At 36.9% G+C, this 22737-nt stretch overlaps 1 protein-coding gene and 1 long non-coding RNA gene across 5 annotated transcripts; one reads left to right on the top strand and one right to left on the bottom strand.

Moving 5' to 3' along the window:
- Positions 1 to 44: 44 nt before the first annotated feature.
- On the top strand, positions 45 to 18594 carry LOC581681 (UMP-CMP kinase). 4 transcript variants are annotated; one of them, XM_003729218.3, is made up of 7 exons: positions 45 to 178; positions 11173 to 11295; positions 11652 to 11795; positions 13782 to 13919; positions 14915 to 14991; positions 15980 to 16076; positions 16617 to 18594. In XM_003729218.3, the coding sequence occupies exons 1-7, from the start codon at positions 59 to 61 to the stop codon at positions 16659 to 16661; spliced, it is 744 nt and encodes a 247-aa protein (XP_003729266.2). In that variant the 5' UTR covers positions 45 to 58; the 3' UTR covers positions 16662 to 18594. The 4 variants fall into 4 exon arrangements, with proteins under 4 accessions (XP_003729266.2, XP_011663425.2, XP_786761.3 ...); XM_011665123.2 differs by lacking the exon at positions 45 to 178 and adding an exon at positions 194 to 238; XM_781668.5 differs by lacking the exon at positions 45 to 178 and adding an exon at positions 254 to 422.
- LOC115928657 lies at positions 17642 to 19846 on the bottom strand. Its single transcript, XR_004066145.1, has 2 exons — positions 19403 to 19846; positions 17642 to 19113 (listed from the first exon to the last, which is right to left on the bottom strand). It is a non-coding gene; the product is annotated as an uncharacterized LOC115928657 (long non-coding RNA).
- Between the last annotated feature and the right edge of the window lie 2891 nt (positions 19847 to 22737).

Below are 22737 nucleotides of genomic sequence, written 5' to 3'. Positions count from 1 at the left end.
GAATCTTAGCATCGAAAATTGGACAGGGCGATTTTTATTGCAACCGTCCCTATGTGACATGTATAGTAGGCCTAGGCTACTACTGCACATGCAAAGCCAAAGGTTAATCGGTTTTCAATCCGGAATACTTCGACACAGGTGGATGCTTCTACGGATATTTACAAGATTTGTATCCAAGGTGAGTATAATACAAAGTCTGGGCAACAACGTTTGCATGTGGTGGAATATAAACCGGATGGTATGCAAATTGTAGAGGATATTTTTGAACAAGTTGCAGCTGTTTTACTGTTAGTTACAAATTTACGATGGGACAGGTGTGTTCTACGAGTGGTGGTGGTACCTTAGTTGAGAGCCAATCTCAGCCGCAACTCCAGGGTGGAGGCACGCCGCATGCTGATGATGATGGTGAACGTGATCGTGAGGTGATAATGAGTTCATGTGCAGATGCATGTGCTGCTAGTAAATGATAATACGAGTAGACGATAATACGCCAACGCCGGTCTGTATTTAACCGGAACAAGAAGACCGAAAATGTCTGTATCTTTTCAGAGACGCCAAGTTCAAAGATCAGCAATGCGTGACATTTTCATGATTCGGCGCGCAAGCGCGCGTGCGAGGGTATAACACACGTATAAGGTATAGCGTTTTTTCAAAATCTAGCGCGTGCGTCGTGCGTGAGAGCATTTTCAGACCCTCAAAATGCATGACGTCATGCCTAATCTCTACACAAACCTTTAAACTAGACCCTTTGCCTCCAAAAGAACCGTGCATCAATTTAAAATGCACATGACACCCCCGCTAGACGTTAGTGCTTCTAAGCGATGTCTGGACACCAATTCTGAGATTCTGAGATTCTAATGCGTGACACTTGGTAGCTCTGTCTTTTATTCGAAGTCTCAGATTTAGGTATAGGGTCGGCTTCTCTCTTTAGAGACAGAAACCGACCATAGGTGCTACCGTGTAGGTTACGTGGACCTATTTATCCACCAAACTTGGCAAAACTTATGCCCAAATTCCATATTAAACATCAACAGGATGCATATCCGGTGCATCTTATATTGAAAATTAGGCCTAGATTTTAGGCTATTATAGGTCTACTACATGTATATCAGTTCCACTTACCAACTTGACTGAAATAATCCGTTTAATGGTCCCTTTTTAGGAAATTATGGGTCAAAATCGACATCCATGTATTTTAAACTCTTGCTGCGCATGACGTCATGATTGTCATCTAAATCTCATCCCTTCTAGTTTACACGCAAGGCGAAATGATGATGAAGGAAAAATTGTGCATGAGCATTGAGTGCTGTACAGTGAGTTTAAATGCTCCCATTGGCTGACCTGCTCAAGCGTCTTCAAATTTAAGTGAGAGAGGGCCTAAAAGCAGAGCGCGCAATGGCAATGCCAATACATAATATTTCATAACACACTGATATGTTATGCTTTATACAGGTCAGGTGACGCACTTCACACATAACTGATGCACATTAAGCATAGACCGAAAGCTTCAGTCTCTATACCGTCGGTTGTTCCACTGAGACTACGTCTGGCTCCACTAGACCTCCGGTTATAGAGACAGAACGACTGCCTATGCCAGCCTGTGTTGAACTTATTCCGCTAGATTTTAGCCGCTAGGCCCCTCCCACAAACTTGCCACGGCCGTATTGTTATGCCCCCAAAATCCCCCAAAATGTCATTTTACCTCGTCCATATCCAATTTTAAATTAGGCCTAGGCTATAATACATCGGTTCCACTTACTAATTTGATGGAAATAATCCGTTTAATGGTCCTTTTTAAGGAAATTATGGGTCAAAATCGACATCCATGTTGAAAATCTTGCAAGCCGTGTTAAACTCTCGTTGCCGTCAATCTCATCCCTTCTAGTCTACGCCGAAGGCAAAATGATTATGAAGGAAAAAACTGTGATAACGCCATTACGAACGTGTAGATGGCGCACAGTTTTTCCTTCATTATCATTTTGCCTTCGGCGTAGACTAGAAAGGATGAGATTGACGGCAGCGAGAGTTTAACGGACGGCTTGCAAGATTTTCAACATGGATGTCGATTTTGACCCATAATTTCCTTAAAAGGGACCATTAAACGGATTATTTCCATCAAATTAGTAAGTGGAACCGATGTATTATAGCCTAGGCCTAATTTAAAATTGGATATGGACGAGGTAAAATGACATTTTGGGGGATTTTGGGGGCATAACAATACGGCCATGGCAAGTTTGTGGGAGGGGCCTAGCGGCTAAAATCTAGCGGAATAAGTTCAACACAGGCTGGCATAGGCAGTCGTTCAGTCTCTATAACCGGAGGTCTAGTGGAGCCAGACGTAGTCTCAGTGGAACAACCGACGATTATAGAGACTGAAGCTTTCGGTCTACATTAAGCATAGCTACACACATAAAATAGAAGGAACAACTTTAGAATATCCCATCACTAAAATTGACAAAATGTTTGAGACTTAAGCTTTATAAGTAACATTAACCTAATCCTAACCCTAACCCTAAACCCAACCCTAGGTCTTTGACATTTATGTACATTAAAGTTGATACTCTAAGACAATCCCAAATATTGAGATAATTACATCAATAGAAAGCTTTTAACCCCTGGAATAACACTAAATGGTGTCCAACTGACAAAAACAATTTTAGAATGGTGAATTTATGCGAGTAAACTCTACCAAACTATCTAGTCTGAAACCCGGAAGTGCATGTAGAGTCGGGCCTCTATCCGTGACGTCACAAACGGGACTCATGGGCTCAGTGAGAGTGAATGGCAGTGATATCCCTACGTAACTGCTATGTTGTCAGAGGTTAGATTTGTTGTTGTTAAGGAGTATATTTGATGGATTTTCTGTTTTCATTTGAATGAAGAATAACGAAGCAACATTTACCACTCGCTGATTTCTTTTTATATCCTCATATTCACCTATTTGGTAGAGATTTAAGACGAGTTTACTGCTTTGGAAACAAGGTTAAATCATGCGCGTATGAATAGGCGGATGCATTATCTTGTCATCAGATAAGGTACAGGAGCAGTTTTGTAAAACGAATAGGCCTAGAACTAGAACTATGATCATAAATGTGTGTGACTGCCTCAAAAAAGGATACAGTACCAGTTAAACATTTTATGTTGTAAAATATCAAACTTGAAAGAGATCATGCAAGCGCGCTTCCTCTATAATATTTTGGCGAGTGATGCGGCTCTTGCATGAACGTTCGTGAAGCGAGCAGAATCAGGAGGTAAGACCAAGCCGCTGCTCTAGGCGCTGCTTGCTTGTATTGGAACGTACGTGCGCTCGTTATATGTTTATCGGCAATTGCAAGAGAATGCAAGCGACGTTGCCAGCTAAGAAAAACAACTAACAAAGACTTGCCCCTGACTACCGGTGTCAGAATTGGTAGATGAAGGATGTTCAGGGCCAAGGAAGGCGAAATACATGGGAAAAGGGAAGAAGAAACCATAGGGAGATCGCTGTATGGTAATGAACTGTGCATGGGCAGACAGCTACTGTTCACTCCGTGCCTGGGCCGATTTCAACACCAAAACAAAAATTACATGGTGAAAATATCGACTAATAGCACATCGTTGGCATGTATACAGTGTATGTCATAATTTTTAAAAGGGGAATTGATATTAATACTATGAAGTACTAGGGGAATGTAAAGAATTGTACTTAGAATTATTATTTATTAGACTTTTTAGCCTTTGAAACAAATATAAGCAGAAAATCGTATCACTCTGCACATGTATGCTTTCTATGGAACATCCGGGTACGTGAATATACTCTTTCCCGGACGTGATGTCATACATGTATGTAGTAGACCAGCGCCGTGACTGATTTCTACGCAAAGAGAGGGGGATATTTTTGACATTTCAATGAAGGATTTCGAGTAGCCAGATTTTTTTGGTGATGTACTATGTAATTGAAAAACTTATAAATAACATATGCTTGCCGTAGGTACCAAATTAAGGGACATTTATTTGCTTAGAATATCAGCTTTAAAGAAAAAAAACATGAAAAACTTGAAAAATAGCCTGACTGTCATGGAAAATATACCGAGCGGCCATTTTGAGCGACCATTTTGAAAGAAGAAAAAAAAAGGGCCTCCTCCTTCCTATTTTTCAAAAAAACAGGACGCTAAACATGTTTGTTTTTTTTTTGCCTTATGAATAGTTGACAAAATGGGCATTAGACAAACTTGGGAATTGGACTGACTTGAAAGTAGACCAAATGAGCAATAGACCTAGTGGGTCGTAAACTTATTGGAGATACAAGACCAAATGGAAATTAGACCAAAAGACTATCAGCCTAAATAGTCATTAGACCAAATGATAAGTAGACAGACGGGCTGGGTGCAAAAATATGGGTCGGTTGGTCAGATTTTTTTTGGAACCCCCTCTTTGGGCTGATATTTCTCAGTTTTTGATGCTTAAATCCACTTTTTTTCAAAAAATTGTTTAATAAAAAGTTTATTAAAGCCACAATGTACTACATGTACTTGTAGATATTTGTTCCCTCTAAATAGAAAAATTCCCCAATCAGGGCATGTTGGTCCCCCATGATCATCTTTTTCTTATGTTAATTGAGAGCTGATCTCAATGACCTCAGTGACCTCGCTGTATTTCTGGCCTTTAGAAAGCCAACCATAGATTTCAAGATTTGTGGGTCTGTCTGAAAGGGAAATACAACACCTTTTTTTTATAGGCCTAAGGCCTAAAAAAAAAACTTGTTGTATTGCCCTTTGCGACCGACCCGAAAATCTGAAAATCTGAAAATCTATGGTCAGCATTTTAAAAAAGTTTTTTTTTCAACCGTTTTTTAGATATTTTGTTATTAATGAATAAAAAAAATATGTATTTTGTTTGTTTAAATGGGATATAAATGCATACAATCAAATTATTCCAAAATTCTCACTCGTGCAAACCATGGATAATTATGAGGTGAAAAAGATATCAATGGAATGATGACGCTAAAACACATGTATTAAAGCATTAAAACTGAGAAATATCAGCCAAAAGAGGGTGGGAAAAAACAAAAAACATTCAAATCTGAAAAATATCTGCCCAAAGAGGGCGACAAAAAAAAAGTTTTAAAAAAATTAAAAATCTGACCGACCGACCCATGTTTTGGCACCCAAATGGCAATACAACAAGTTTTTATTTTAGGCCTAATCAATGATTTTTGTCACGATTAAAATTGAGTCTAAAGTGATAAAACTGTAAATAAACTGTTTATGTTGTATACTGTAGCTCCCTCTCAAGACTGACAATGTTTCTTGACTACAATTGACCGATTTGATATATTCCTGTTTAGAAATTATATCAGAACTGCATATTCTGAGATTTTCATGATCGCAGCTACATTTCCTATGGAATGGCTTTCGGCACTATTTGAAATATTTGAAATTTACCGGGAGCACTGGTAAATTTGTGATTGGTATTCAATTTCTCGAAAGCAGTTGTGTTTTAGCTAGGGGCTAAATTTTCTAGGGAACTGAAATATACCACTAAACACGAACATACATGTACATGTACATGTACAATTATACATTGATGTTTAATACAGTGCATGTAAATTATATACCAATTTCACAGATTTCTACTTAAATGCTACTTAAAGTTTTAATCTGACTCAATATTAGGAGATTCATGTACAGACTAGACCAGACAAGTGGGGCTAGGGATTATTTTTGACTTCTCTTATAAAGCTTGAGAGGTTTATATTGTCATAAGGATTTTATACACACTCTCTCACACACAAACAGCTCACAGCACACACCGGCTAGAATCCCATTCATAAAGATCTAACAAGTGAGGGTAGAAAAAGTTGGTAACATGTGTTGTGCTTTGGTATGCAGAGCTGTGGCAGCCCGAGGGGTGCTGGTATGTTACATGTACACATAGCAAACAATCAGAACTCAGCTGACAGCCTTCGATTAGCGGTAGCAGTGAGCCAGCCAGCCAGCCAAGCTCATACGTGGCAACTCAAGTCCAAGGATAGAGAGTCATTATTAGGCTAGGCAGGGGTATTACTCTACTGTAGCTTTAGGTGCCTTTGCCTCAAGGCTCAAGCCCTCAACTCGTACTTTCAATAGTTTGTGGATGAATTGATTTGAACTTTGAAGATTAGTTTGTGTTTGGACAGGGAATCAACAAATCTGAGTTACCGGTACATTGTAGGCCTACTGCATGTACATGTAAAAGTGCTTGTGTGTGACTACCATAGTTGTTATAAAACTAACTTTTGATCAAGGAACTTTTTATACACTGTGGAATCATGGGTGCAATCTTATCTTACTTTTGGTCAGAGCCGCAGGAGAGGAGCTTAGATGTTGAGGTAAACAACATGTCCTTTTGCTGTTTGTATACACATGTACATGTACATGTACTAGAACTACTTTTTAAGTTACCATGCATGTACTACAGTGACATTGAGCAAGTCCAAAGTGTAATGCACTTGAACAGGGCCAATGTAAATGTACAGTATGTACTTGTGAATACATACTGGTACCAGTACCTGCATGGTTGGACATAGTATTTCAAGTACATGAACACTGTACAGGTACTTCCTTTAATAATGAGATGAACCTGATATCATGTATTGTGTAATGTCAGCCTTGTCAGGTGCATGTACAATGTACTTACGTTGTATCTTTTTATGGAGGGGGGGGGGGGATTAGATGAGCTAACAAAAGAAGGAAAAAAAATACTAGCAAAACTAGCAAACAAAATTGCTACAGATGGAATAATATTTACCATACTTGATAACTTCCTTTTTTTCACATCACATATAAATGTATTATGTACAGGTGTACATAAATATACATGTATATTTGGTTTTATGTAGAAGTTCAGACTTGTGATGATGTTTACGTTCCTCTTTTTTTCTTCTTTAAAAAAAAATTAAATGATCAAAATCTTGATCATAAATTTGCAACCATGATCCTAATGATTACATGTATAATAAGCAGATACATACATGTACATGTACATGTAAAATTGTAAATTGTTTTAAAGGTACTACCTGTATGTCCCATTTGCAGGCCCAAAAAATGAAAAAGTTAAATTCCAACTGCATTTGAAAGATAATACTAATTTAGAACTTCCCTAAAAAAGGTGGGGCTTGAAAATGTCTTCAAGTGGGAAAATAATGACTATTAGTTGTCAAATCGACTTTAGGGCTATAGAGCCCAAAAGTAATAGTCTTGATTTTCAGACAATTGTACCATGGACCTACTACAAGTGGACACTGAACGGTACGATAATACATTCATGCACCTGACTCTGTCAAAAGTATCATAATGACATTCTAAACATGCTTCCAAGCTTTGATCTCATCACGACCGCCGCCAGTCAGCCATAAAAACCCCAAACTGTGCCTTGAAGAATCTACAAAATGCCTGCGCAAATGAAATTGAATGGCTTAAAATCACAGAAATGCATGTGCAGTTGTGGAGTACATATGAATATTGACGTATATGAAATTTTCAATAGGATATTAGAACTAGTTTACAAGATAAACCTGTAAATTTGGCTGTAACACAATGATTTTAAACTTCATTAAAAAACCTATACTTTCCATTTCCAAGGAAAATAAGATAATAGGACGGTAAATAGTATGTATTTTTCAAAGTTTGGTAAATCCAAATGTAAGTCCACCAGTGCCAACTTTTTTAATACTCGATCTAATATTACACAAATTGTCACAATTTAGGGTTCACTGCTCCTCTATAACTGGTCATAAATCACAATACTTTTCCTGAAACTACACTCTGTGCCCTGGCCCAGCGAAAAGAATCTGAAGAAATGTAAAGGGTTCTTTAGTCTATGATGATGCGTGATTACATAATCAACATTGTCGCGTCAAATGAATGTCCTCATCAACATACACATTATCAGGTGGCGGTGGTCATGATGTGATCAAAGAGAGACTCTCATTATTAGTCCATCTGTAGTAGGGTCCATGATTGTACCAAATGGTCATACGTTTTATACTGCGCAAAGATTCAATCAGTTTAATCTTGGCCATCACAAGAAGTGGGTTATTGATGTAGACAAATGCTCATGTATCCTTTACAACTCTTTTCATGTTATTACCAAAGAAGAAAAAAGCCAGTCAGTCACTCAATAGTGTCTGACAGTGAAATCCAGCAAGTAAACAGGTTTCCTTGCATAATTTGAATATGAGGACACTGCTAACGTTTAAATTTCACAGATAGGACATACATGACATATTCATAATTCCTGCAAAGTTCTACAGAATTTGAGGTTGGCTGCAAGGGACAAAGTACCTTTAAAGCTTGTGTTTGCAGAAAACAGATGTTTGCTTGTTTGTAAAGTAATCTACAGGTGCAGGGAATAATTTTCCTGGTATCGCATCACAATTTGCTATGCATTTTCGCATGACTGCTATACAAAATATCTTTTGTGTAGCAGTTTTCTTCCATAGGAATGTACAGAATTTCATTTGAAATATTTTTTTTTTTTTGTGTGTGTGTAAAATTATTCAGTTTTATAGTAAGGATATATTGACTGCTTTGAGAGGCATAGTGGTTTCTATAGGGTCAAGGGAAACTCACAACCTGCTATGATAGCAGGTTGTGAGTTTCCCGAGACCCTATAGAAACAACAATGCCTCGAATATTAAAAGCAGTCAATATATATTTTATATACCGAAAAAAAGGAAAATGTTGACTCACCCATTTAGGTTTCCATCTCTTTGAAGTCATGAATATTAACACCAACAATAACTTGTGTACAGTATGAAATCCAACAAGCTGTGCTCCAGTAGAACAGGGAATACCAAACACGTTTACACGAACAGTAACTTTAGTATTGAGAAAGTGACGCTGAAGTCCGAATCTGATCGTTAGCATTGATTTCTTGCTGTAATAATCGCCGTTTTTCTGCCTGCAACCCGCATAGAATTTTTGAAGGATCTTGTCCAGGTCTGCATTCGGAAGTCTGTTTACATCTCCGAGGTCCGTGTTGACATTTCGCAAGAACTCTTCAGATATTTTAATGCCGTATTTTACTGCATACTTCGTATTTTTGCTATCAGCAGAATCGATTAAGTCTTGCAGCTGAATGTCATCCATAAGTTGAAATCTTGGCATAGCTGTGTCCTCCATTTTGCCTCTTTATTGACAAAAAATTGGAAACAAAAAACCCCAGTATTTTGCGATCGAGACTAGTACACAAAATGGCGATCGGTCGTCTGCGCTGCGTGGATTGGTAGATTCGTCGCCTGAATGCAGCGACCAAAATCGAATTGCACTCAAACACCGTTAACGGTATTGCGCATCGGTCATTGCACAAAAGAAACTTATACGGTAACACGTAAACCAAAATGGGGATCGCAGCAAAATGACGTCACGTTTCACAGCCATGGAAAAAGTGCTATGAAAAATGGATATAAACCGGTAGAGCCGGGAAAAATGACTATGAATTTCAATTAGCGGGCATGGTTAAGAACATGACTGCATTTCCAACCAATCAGAAGACAGGATTAGTAAAGAATCTTAAAATGAGGTATATAATGTACAACATGTTCAGAGCATAGAGATGTGTGCTGTACATATTACTTTTGACTTGTGTATTACACCTGTCATTCTAAAAGAAAAGAAAATGCTTTACTTTTCCCAAGTGCGTATTGTCTGTAATAATTACTCACGTGTTGCTGCCTAAATACATGTAGATCTATGCCATTTTCAGGGTATAGTTTACTGTTCTAAATAAATTAATATCATACAGTACATGCAATGTAATATACACACATGTATGTACATGTACTTACGGTAGCTATTTACCAACAAATTTTCTGGACTTGATTAGTCAAAAAGTGGAATTGTGATGTGCGCTAAGTGCTAACAACATTGAGAGAAATTGGAAAGTAAGCATTTTAAAAAATCTTAGATTTAATACCTACAATTCAGATAAAAATGTAAAATTATGGTAGGGCATAAATTCACCAAATGTCTTCTCCAGATTTCCTGATCTTCTAGGTAAAATCCAAGGTGAAAGCAAAGGTCAAGAGGTCATTGAAATTTATTGTTCAGAAGAAGTGTATAGAGTGGCGAAGTGTGACATCATCAAAAATCTATTTTCAGAATTTCTCAATTTTTTCTTTATTTTCCGAAAGAACATCAAAAATAATGTCCAAATGTCTAAAAACAATTTAATATGTTACTGTAAGTATTGGCTGAATATACACTGTATGTCCTATGGGAACTCAGTGTTTAAATGTGCTCTGGCTCCTAATAGTTGGGAGCCAGAGCATATACTGTAACACTGAGTTCCTATATGAAATATATTCATTCAGATGGTCATATCTCAGCCAATACTTAACATATTAAATTGGTTTTTCGACATTTGGACATTATTTTTAATGCTCTTTCGGAAAATGAAGAAAAAATTGAGAAATTCTAAAAATAGATTTTTGATGACGTCACAGCTTCGGTACTCTATTGTAGATTTAGACTGTGAATGTTACATGTACTATATATGTACAGTACATTGATATCAACAAGTTTGACTCAATACTAGTTAAAGAAATACAGTCTTATGGCTGTTTAAAAATTAGAAAAAGTCTTAATTCATAGCCAATTCCTTCTGAATGTTTACCATTGAATAGAGGGGAAAAAACGTTTTAAAACTCTTAGTTTCTGCTTTAAAAGCTGTAATTAGGTATAATCCCATATTATACACAATTTGTGCTTATTTGAAGGGAGTAGGGCTAAAATTAAAAGTGAAAAATGTTTGATTTTGCAGAGGATAACCATGCTGTCCTTTGCTTTTGCAGGTACATGTACATGTACACATCATGGCACATGTGAATTTCATTACTAGGGGCATACATATAGTATAGTTATTTAAAGAGATTTAAGTGTTACTGATGAAGAATTTCTGATAATGATTTTTCCTTTGGAGGTTCTTCTGAAGTTTGTTTAGGGAATGCACATTACGGGAAACTTATCTGTCATGAGTGCAACGTCCACTCTCTGTGATGTTTATCATACAGTATGTTATCAGGGCAATACCTGTATCCCCAATTAGAACCTGAAACAATAAGACTTTGATTCACCTGTCTAGCCACTGTTCTCTTACATGAAACATGTGCAGGTTTCTAAATGAATCTTCTTATATTTCTCTTATCTTCAGGCTGTCCAGTCCCCTGCTGCAAGCTCCATTCCCACAGTCATGGCTAGCAACAAACCAGAAGTGGTCTTTGTATTAGGAGGACCAGGGGCTGGCAAAGGAACACAATGTCAGAAGATCGTAGAGGTAAGATATCAATCCAGTAGTGGTCTTTGTTTTAGGAGGACCAGGGGCTGGCAAAGGAACACAATGTCAGAAGATCGTAGAGGTAAGATATCTAACCAGTAGTATGATAGTGGCATTTATCTTACGAGGACATTACATTTCTCACTTGCATGAATTGTAAGTATTGTCCATTTTAGCAGCAAGAAACTCCCCAATTACAAAAGTTAATGCCGTGATTCATCTTTTTTATTTCAAGAAATATTCACGACTCGGACTCGCATGTAAAATGTACGTAAATTACAAAGTCTATATTAACAATTTTTGAAGTTTACTGCACTCGTTTTTATTCTTTCACATTCTTTGTATTTTCTCAACAGAAATTTGGCTTCGTACATTTATCAGCTGGTGATCTTCTGAGAGCTGAGAGGCAAAGCGGGTCTAAGGATGGAGAGCTCATAGAGACATATATTAAAAATGGAGACATAGTTCCTGTAGAAATTACATTGAACTTATTGGAGAGGGTATGTACACATCTGTAGAGGCTGCTCTTACATTTTTACTGGCAACAATTGCTCTGGACCTTTCTTTGTCAAATATACAAGGCTAGGGTTGGGGTAAGGGTTACATGTAGGTACATGGATAGTATTGGGTGTATTAAAGGTTAAAGCTAGGAATTTGATTAGTGTAGGCAACTATAGCAGAGCAATTATTGTGACAGGAACAAGTGTAGTACAAATCTATAAAGAGACTGTATTTGTTTTCATGAAGTAGAATAGCCTGAATAGGAAAATTGTTTTGATCCCAATTTTTCCTCCATGCACGATGCAGATCCATTTCATTTTCGATTTTCCGTTATTCATTATGATTACAATTTTGAAAAGGTACAAAGTACAATGTGAAACAATTTAGTTCCGGAGTTTGTTTCCTATCACCCAGTGTCTCTATTCACACTGTTATACAGTAGCCAGGTTGAATCAGCCATTGAGTTGTACTTCTCTGAATAATACTTGAACAAAGATATTCCTTCTCAAGTTCCTTATAAATTAAATGCAATGCAATAACATGAATTGGGGTTACCATACATGTTTGTTCAACTCTGCTTTTATATGGGATACTTCTGAAGTCTGTTGTCCGTTTTGATACAAAATTTGTATTCTGTTATTGCTGGTAATGTTCTTTGGTTCAAAGTCCAATGACTTGAATAATTTATTACCTGGTATGACTATGAATCAAACAAATTGCATGATTAATGGCTAATCTTGAATTGCAGTAATGGTGCTGCTTTTTTCCATCAAGAAACTTGTTGAAAGAAATGTAGACTGTGTTTGGGCCAGATAATGTAACAAAGTTAAGAAAACGTGTGTCAGAGTACTACATTGCATTTCAATGCCAAGTTGTTATTTTCCTGAGTGTTTGTTTGGACAGTTCAAATTGAAATCACTTGATGATTGCATTAAAGGTAAAGACCAGTTATGGTCATGCGATTGCATTGTGAAAGAAACGTTGTGGAATCAATCAGAAAAGGTTGATCATCTAGCATCTAGCATCTGCAAGGTTCTGGAATCATCAAAATGATAAGAAATTTGGCCCATTCTTCGTAAAGTTACAAGCACTATACACAGAAAGATGTATATGGGACTACCCTATATCTCTCACAGACCATGGGAGAAACAAATTTACCAAATATATGAATTAGTAGGCGGTTTCCCGACAAATTTTTTATCATCATGTATTAGTCAAAACATATTCTTTCACATGATTGGTAATGAGAGCTTCCATTTCATTTTTTGAAATTGGGGCATTTCCAATACTGGTCTTTACCTTTAAGCAAGCTGGGACAAGGCATAGACCAGTACTAGTGCACTAAAAGTGCAGTAATTTTGTTGAAATGTTATTTGGCTGCAACATTGTTTTTGTTAAACTGCTTGGCAGCAGTAACCAGAGGGAAATGAAATTCACTGAAAAGCAGAATATAAATAATATGCATGAATGGTAGCAGATGTTGTTGTGATGGACATATGGTTAGATAGATGACTTCATGTAGCTTGACTTCCTATTCTTTCTGTGATCATCACTTTAGGCAGATATCACTCCTGAACATTAGTGTGAGTTTGATGCAATTTTGTGAGATACATGTAAATAAAACCCAGTAGAAATGTGAGTCAAATAAATATGGAACTATGACTAACTAAAACCTCTCTCACCCCCCCCCCTCCCCTGCCACTTCTTCCCCCCCCCCCCCTCTCTCTTTCTCTCTCTCTCACTCTGTGTTGCTCTCTCTCTCTCTCTCTCTGTCTCACTCTCTGTTGTTCTCTCTCTCTTTCTCTCACTCTCTCTCACTCTCTGTTGCTCTCTCTCCCTCTCTCTTTCTCTCTCACTCTCTTTCTTTCTCACTCTCTCTTTCTCTCTCACTCTCTCTCACTCTCCCTCTCTCTCGCTCTCTCCCTCTCTCTCTCTCTCTCTCTCTCTCCCTCTCTCTCTCTCTCTATCTCTCTTTCCTTGTACAGAGTATGAATGGCAATGCCACTAAGAAGTTCCTCATCGATGGTTTCCCAAGAAACGAAGACAACCTGACTGGATGGAACAACAAGATGGAGGACAAAGTGGACTTCAAATTCGTTTTATTCTTTGATTGTTCACAAGATGTAAGTTTAAATCCCCAATACCAGTATAAAATAGCCAGTTATGAATTTTGATTTGTCTGATCATAAAAGAGAAGCATCTCAGGTTGAAAGTGACATTGAACTCTTCTGAATTGAATGCTTTTGAATCCTTCAGAAGAAGAGAAGGAATGCCCTGTCCAACATAACGTTACTTTTGAGAAAAGGGTATGTTTAGTGTCTTGGTCGACTCATGGCTGGCAAGGTATTGTGCAGAGGGACATAAGGATGATATGATCTTGTTATAAATTCTATGTATGTATCATCCGAACTTGGCACACTAGTTAAGCACAAGAGTATGTCCAAGTATCAATGCAGCAGCTTAATATTGTATTTGTAGAGTTGTGGGAGATGAAATTGAGGCAACAGCCTGGGACGTAAAGAGCTGAAAAGTGCTGCAATATACTTCAGATCAGACAAAACATAGATCTACAAAACACTGTCAAAAATATCATTTTACATTATGGAGGGGTACTCCCCCCTCCCCCCCCCCCCCCCCCCCCCCCCATCCCCCATCCATCTCACCACCACCATCTTGATATTAAGGGAGCACCAAAGTGACCGGGGGGTGTTTCATAAAGCTGTTCGTAAGGTTACGCTTAACTTTACGAACGACTTGTATATGAATTGTCAGATAGGATCCCCAAAGTTTTTCCCTGATATTTCCAATAACCTCAATTAAATAATATGGCAAAAAATATACTTTGCATTAAAAATGTTTGTTATAATAAGAATGTTAATCTACATCTGCACAGTTCAACTTTAGTTGATGTATTTGATAACGATTGAGCATCCCATTTGGCTTTTCATATACAAGTCGTTCGTAAAGTCATGCGTTAATTTACGAACAGCTTTATGAAACACCCCCCTGGTCAGTTTAGGGTTGATAGACATGCAATATTACTATATAGGAGATGCATAATGCTAATTGTGTGTGACTTATTAACAACTATTTGATTTTCCTGTGTTTTATTATCCAGACCTGTGTTGAGAGGATTTTAGAAAGGGGGAAGACAAGTGGACGGTCAGATGATAATGTGGAAAGTCTTAAAAAGAGGTAACAGAAATTCAATCAGCAGGGCCTCATTAAAAAAACCTTGTACAATGAATTTTCATTGTTACATTATTGAAGTATAGTACAAATGTTACATTGTAGAACAGTGGGTGATAGATGTTACATTATTGTTGTTGGGTATCAACATTCTGATGTATGTGGAGACTTTTGCGAAACCACAGTTTTGTGGTAGAAATTTTCCAGAGCTTCTATGGTAAAAGCTCAAGCATCCATTTTCCTTTGGTACTCAATACCTTGCTGCAGTGGCAAAGTAACATGTATGCGTGAGGTCTTATCAAAGGAAGTTACAGCCACAGGATATATTCTCACTCTTTCCAGTTTATCTGTAGTACAGTAACCTTTAGACGTGTGCTTCTTTTGTTGCCAGACCCTATCTGTTACTCCTTGTAGGTGCTGTTAAACCCAAACTGCACTCATTGGTTAGTACCATGGCATTCTGCTGTGTAGCCGCACATAGATTGAGCTCGGCTTTTGCTTATATTTGTTTATTTGTTCTCCAGACTCCACCCCCTTTAAAAAAAAAAAAAAAAAAAAAAAAAAAATTCCCATGGGGTCACAAGCCTTGGGCAAAGAACCACTTCTCTAGAAAAAGACACCATCATTCTAATGATTTATTTGTTGTAAAGGAGTTTGAGCATTTTGTTCAGTTCCAAATATTAATGGCATCTACCTGTAGGCTTTTCTACTTTATCGTTTGTTTTTTTCTCTCTCTCATTTTTTCATTACTTTTGGCTAGTAGTAGTATATCTGTAGTTATGTTGACCATTTGTCACCTTTTCATTTTGTAATATCTTAGTTCTGTTGAATTGTAATTAATGACCATATTCTTGAAATGTGTATGGTTTGTAGATCTGTGCGCCAAGGGTGCCTACAGTATATGTCGGCAGAGTTGAGCGCAATATAAGTGTAGAATTATTATTATTATTCATTTGACTTTAATCAACGTACTTATGTTTGACTTTGTTTACAGGTTTATGACGTACGTGAATTCCACCAAACCAATCATTGACCATTATGATGCTCAGGGTAAGGTGCAGAAGATCTCAGCAGAAGCAGATCCAGATAGTGTAAGTAATCATTCCAAAGCTTTTTCATAGATTTAACTCTCCCTTTGGGGGGGGGGGGGGTGGTATGATGCCCCCTTTTAAATCTTCACATCAAATTGAAGGATTACTGCGAACAAGACGGTATCATAAGCTTTGTCGAAATTTGCTAGTGTTATAAAGTCTATTAATTATTGAAAAGTTTGTTGATAAAGCATTTCATTAATGATTGAACAATTTTTTTTTTTAATGTGTCTGTGTGTCAATGATTTCATAGATCAGTTTTTGTGTGTGTGCAGTGTTTCCAAAAACCAATATATTACATGAATTTATGCAATTCATCTGAAAAACAGATTACTTTCAGGCAACTAAACACTATACGTGTCTTAAATGAGAAATTCTTTCAAATGGAAACAAGCAAGAATGATCATGGTCAATTTCCTCCTCTCCCAAGAAATTAACCTTCTCTCTAAAACTTTGATATAATTTAACCTACCGGTATTGTCTTTTACCCTATTCTCTAGCCATTTATTTATTTGTTCTCTTGCTTTCTTCTATTATCAGGTATTTGGAGTCGTGGCAAAAGTTTTGCAAGAAGCAGGGCTTTGAGATGCATCTTTCCTTTCCACTGATCACATCAAAGCTTCATATCAAACAGCAGGGAGAAATAAATCAAGCAATTACATCCATCTACATTCATGTTGGCTCAAAACCTCCAATAAAGCCTTGTTCTAGCATGATGTGTTAAACCACCTCAAGCAAACCTCTGTGGCAAATTAAGGAAGTTGATACATGGAAGGAAATTAATGTTTAGTAGAGGTGAAAAGATTACCTGTGCATTCATACCCAGTGATCTGTACGTTATAGTGCAGAGATGTGAAAGTTACCAGGAATGTCACTTTATTGTGTTATAGTGGGTCATTGCAATTTGAATCCAAACGAACAAAATTTGACCTTGAGAAAATGTTAATAATGATAATGGTAATTATAAGAAGGGTAACTCATGACATGCACTTCCTCATAACTGACCGTTACTTTCACCATTAATCATAAGTTCTAAATTCTGTAAAGATTTTCCAATGTATTTAGTACAACTCTGACTTTACTACTACTGCTGTTTAACTTTGACCCTAAATTGAATTATGTAATGCCTCCTTATGAATTGCATTCAGTGATTGAAACATTCTTTACTTTTTTATCGTACTTGGAATAATCTCAGATATATATTTGTGTAAATTTTCATAACTATTTATTCCATTGTATGTGAATGTGCAGCTTCGTGTATTGATAGGTACAAGACCGGTGCAGAATAATGTCAGATCTTCAGTTCTACATTGTATTCGTTTTTTTATGAATTTTAATGTAATTTATTATTAAAGAAACGATTGATATTATAACATCAAAGAATAGCAGTGAATAAAGACATACAGGGGTTTCTGTTTTGCATAAATAGCTGTTTACTCTGATGGGTGTCAGATGAAAAGTTACAGTATATCTTTATTTGCTGCTACAGTATTCTTTGATAATGTATTGTTCTTTTGCGTATGGTCGTTATATTTTTCAAGTAGGTTTATTTTTCTCTAAAATAGAATGTGTAAAAATATGTGTTTCAACCTATATGGTATGCTTTATGTTAGATAATGTGATGCGATGAGATTCAGTCAAGAGCTACAATACCTATATATCATCAAAAGTTAATTGACAGAAAAAAACAGCATTTCAGACATTTCAGTTTACCCTAACAGTAAATCCAATTCCAACACCCAGTATGGGATTTTATATGTGGGTGCGATTTATACCACAGTGATCATACAGGGTCCCTTTTAAGCTTCCAAGTACCGGTATGTTTGATCAGTCATGCAGTCCCGTATTGTTTGACTGCTGCTTATCTAGTATCTTTAGTCTATTCCAAAGAAGGTGAAAATAGAAATTGATTTCCAGAATACAATGATTCTCAAACCTTGTCTCAGATTATTGTCTATGGGCTATGTAATATAGCCCTAATGCTTTTATTGAACAAAATATTGTGAACGTTAATAATAGTCGTGAACAGTGATCTATTCTAGCTAACGTGCAAGATCCGTCCAGATTATTGGCGCAGAGATTTGTGAACACTTATCTAGCTTTCAAACATCCTAGAGGTAATGATTTAGAGGACCAAAGCATTTAACAACATTCAAACCTGCTATAGTCACCACTTGTTTAGAAAGACCACCTGCATCGACATATAGCAGAATTTCATCCCAAAGATCTGTTATATACCGGTAACAAAATAATGTTGCTGGTACCAGCCCTTGTTTTTACCCAAGCATAACAAGATGCTTGATATATGAAGGTAATATTGATGGTCCCTGTATTTATATTTATTACTCTTTGACTTGGTATTTCTCAGTCACAAGTTGGTGTAAGCATCAAGTGTGCAATGTACAAAGGAGAACCTGACATAGCAGCAAGAGGACCAACACCCCTCGTAAAACCAAATCACTTGGTGCGCCTCTAGATATGTTTTAAGAGGCACACTTGTATACCCTTGTAAAGAGTATTTGAAAATCTTTGAATGGTTAAAAAAAAAAGTCAGAAATTTATGCATACTAGCCTAATGCATACATGATGTATATTTATGAAGGTGAAATCATAAATGTTGAATATTCAGACTTTGATATAGTAATAGGTTGAGTTTTATTTTCATACAAGTATGGCGGTATAAAGATGACCAAATTATTATCCATTTCATGTGCATGCACACAGGTACATAAATGGAAGAAGTATACTTAGTGTATGTTAAAATGCTGTGTAAATGTATAGCCCAGAATTGTCTGGTAGAATGCAATTTAGTGTTGCAGTAAATTCTGTTCACAGGTATGGTCATCCTCATGTGCACAAGTTGAACTATTTTTCTTTTAGTTCCATAGACTGTCTTTAATACATGAGGTTGATTGTATTGAACATGTGTATCCACATACAATGTATGAGTGCCTCTTTATGTATCTATGAAGACCATATCACAAGTAATGATGTGCAGTCAACCTGTTGTAGTGGGTTACCTGTCTATAAGGGCCACCTGTCTATAAAGGCCACCTGTCTATAAGAGTCACCTGTCTATAAGGGCCACCTGTCTATAAAGGCCACCTGTCTATAAGGGCCACCTGTCTATAAAGGCCACCTGTCTATAAGGGCCACCTGTCTATAAGGGCCACCTGTTTATATAGGCCACCTGTCTATAAGGGCCACCTGTCTATAAAGGCCACCTGTCTATAAGGGCCACCTGTCTGTAAAGGCCACCTGTCTATAAGGGCCACCTGTCTATAAGGGCCACCTGTTTATAGCTGCCATCTGTCTATAAGGGCCACTCCTATTGTCTCTCTTCAGACAGGAATGTACGTTATGCCACCTAGTATATGTGTGCGTGTGTGATTAACAAGCAGCTAGGACTATTCCTACTTGATAGAAATATCATTTTGTTTCCCTTCAGAGAAAGGGGGACTCTATTTAATAAACTAATATCCCTGAAAGAGAAAACTAAGAAGTACTTCTGTGAACTACTTATATTGCTATTAAGTACATGTATGTTGCTCGCTGCAGGTTGGCTAGGCTGTGTGTTGCATATGTTGTACATATGCGTAAGTCGAATTTCTATGACTTACTCACAAGTCGAAGATTGCCTAAGTCGACGCATTTCACTCAGTCCCGTCAAGATTGACTTACGCAAGCTTATCTGTACTTTTCTATTCTTGGTCTGTTATTTTGATTGAATTGATTCTATAGAGAACAAAGTAATTTTAATTGGCAGTAATATCCTTTTCATTGTGAGTATTATGTCTATCAAAATCAAACATACATTACATGTACTTCACCCACATGTAGTAGTAAATATCAAATACATGTATGTGATTTATTTTTGTAGTTTGTAACTTTGTGCACAGTTGCTGATTTGAAGTCGTTAGTGTACCTATCTACATGCATATCAACACATGATTTGTATAAATAAAGAAAATTGATGATATCAAATTATTTGAGTTTCTTTTTTTTTTTCTTCTTCCATTTGTCCCGAGTGCTTTCAATCCAGGAGGTGTTTCACAAAGATTTTAAGTTGAATATTAACTCTAAGTTGGACTTAAACATTATGGAGAGCCATTTGTAGCCTTTAAAAAAAAAATATATACAAAAAAGCAAAAGTTCAACTATTTCAGACTTTTCATAAATTTTACATCAAGAACATGAAATCTTCTTGGTAATTCAAAATATGAATGATTTGAATCAACATGTTATGCTTTTTAATATAACTTTCACAAAATATTTTCAAATATGCTAACGGCTTTCCACAATTGTTAAGTCCAACTTAGATGTGTGAAACACCCCCCTGGCCACGTCGTACCAAAAGACGTTAAAAGATGAGAGTTGTTGCTACCTTGTTTGGCGTTCAACAATAAGGGATAGAGCAACGTCGATCTGGCGCTGCTCAGTGGCTGCCGGGCTCACGATCAATTGGGCAAAAAGAATTTCCGTTTTGGTTTAATAAAATTTGGAGTGGACTATTAGGCTATTATTATTATTATTATTATTATTATTATTATTATTATTATTATTATTACTACTTCTGAGTCAATAAAGGTAATACAAAGTTTTGGGAAATTTTGAAAATTGGCTGGATAGTGATTCTTTACAATTATGATATATTTGGATGCCCCTGTGGCTGGACAAAAAGCAATTAAAAAATTAGACCCCTAAAACACTTCTGCTTTCGAGAAAAATTTAATATAAAAATTTACCGGTGCTCCCAGTAAATTTGGATAAATTTCAAATAGCGGCTACGGCAATACAATGGTAGCTGCGAGCCTGAAAATCTCAGAATATGTAGTTGTGATATATAACTTCCAAACAGGAAAAGCGAATTGGTCGATTTTAGTCAAGTAACATTGCTTTATAATATCTTGACCTTGAAAGGGAGCTATACAACATAAAAGTGTATTATTTACAATTTCATCACTTTAAACTCGATTTCAACCGCGAGAATGATCACTGAATATTGTAGGATCGCATTTGCTTCCAATATGTTCATTTGAACCAAATTCATTCGAACCAAATTCATGACCCCATATACCAAAAATTTGTATTACCTTTAAAGTGATACCGTGAACGGGTAAACTTTCAGCCCTAGCGTATCGTTTATTGCACAGCACCATCTCGTGGTCAACTTGCCAACAGTGAGTAAACCAGTACATTATTTCCACTTTGCAAAGGACTCTACACAATTACATCAAAGTCATTATCACCATCACCATCATCATCATCAACATCATCATCATCAACATCATCATCATCATCATCATCATCATCATCATCACCATCACCACCACCATCATCATCACCATCATCTTCATCATCATCCCCACCATCATCATCATCACCATCATCATCACCACCACCACCATCATCATCATCACCATCACCACCACCATCATCATCATCACCATCATCATCATCAACATCATCATCACCACCACCACCATCATCATCATCACCATCACCATCATCATCATCATCATCATCATCACCATCATCATCATCACCACCACCACCATCATCATCACCATCACCACCTCCATCATCATCACCACCATCATCATCAACATCATTATCATCACCATCACCACCTCCATCATCGACACCATCATCATCATCATCATCATCATCAACATCATCATCATCACCACCACCACCATCATCATCACCATCACCACCTCCATCATCATCACCATCATCATCACCATCATCATCATCATCACCACCACCATCATCGACACCATCAAGAAACACAAGTCATGATCAAAACAAAACTTATCATAGCAATGATGGCAACGACAGACAAAATCAGAACATAACTGTATACGCTACCACGAGCATGCTCCTCACTTTCATCTTTCAAATACTCACGTGTGTAATAAAAGCAACATGGAAAATTCTCTGTTGGCATATCTTTATTTATTCGCATTTTGTTAAGATAAAAGAAGTTTCCACATATAAAGTCCCTGGTAAATCATCCAAATATTAGAAATCTGTCCAAATTACCAAATCAGCATGATATAACCGAGGCATGTGCCCCCCCCCCCCCCCAACCCTGATTAAAAGTGTGAGTTTCTTTTTAACACTTTGTATATTTTGGTAAAACAAAAATCAAAGACGTAAGAATTAAGAAATCAGAATTTCATAGCGCCTTTTCCAGGGGATATCAGATGAAGAAAGTTTAAGGAAAAGATCAAAAGGATGTAGAAGTTATAAAGTTTCTAAGTTGGGGACAATTAAACATTCATCAGCTAACTACGGTACATGTATATAATTTACTGTGCAACTATCTCTCTCCTGATGGTTGTGTTTACCAAAAATTTCTTTAATTTCTAAATGTGTTTGCACCAATCTGCCGGGCTTAAAGTTAAAACTAATTACAATTCTCTCTACCACATATTGCTGAGATTTAGTCAACGTACTTGGCGCTCTATTTTTACTACCAAATTCACAGGGATTTTGCAGTCACATGTAGTTTTGCCTAAATCTCTAATGATGTCAATTTATGAAAAATGCAGACCTACAATTGTCTACATATATGTGATCTAGCTGTATATTACAGAAAATTCTTAAAAATTACTGACATGGCTTGGGAAAAGAAGCCACTTGTGTTGCAGCATGC

This window comes from Strongylocentrotus purpuratus, unplaced genomic scaffold (genome assembly GCF_000002235.5).
Source record: "Strongylocentrotus purpuratus isolate Spur 01 unplaced genomic scaffold, Spur_5.0 spur5_scaffold_3, whole genome shotgun sequence".
NCBI classification, from domain to species: domain Eukaryota; kingdom Metazoa; phylum Echinodermata; class Echinoidea; order Camarodonta; family Strongylocentrotidae; genus Strongylocentrotus; species Strongylocentrotus purpuratus.
Note: the sequence above shows the minus strand (reverse complement) of the source record. Positions and strands in the feature narration are given on the sequence as shown.

What these genes read in the sequence shown, in the direction of transcription:
- LOC581681 (XM_003729218.3), top strand. Translation starts at nt 59, where the DNA reads ATGTATAGTAGGCCTAGGCTACTACTGCACATGCAAAGCCAAAGGTTA. An exon ending in AATGTCAGAAGATCGTAGAG is followed by an intron (nt 11,296 to 11,651) that starts GTAAGATATCAA and finishes TTTTCTCAACAG; the next exon opens with AAATTTGGCTTCGTACATTT. An exon ending in CAGAAGCAGATCCAGATAGT is followed by an intron (nt 16,077 to 16,616) that starts GTAAGTAATCAT and finishes TTCTATTATCAG; the next exon opens with GTATTTGGAGTCGTGGCAAA.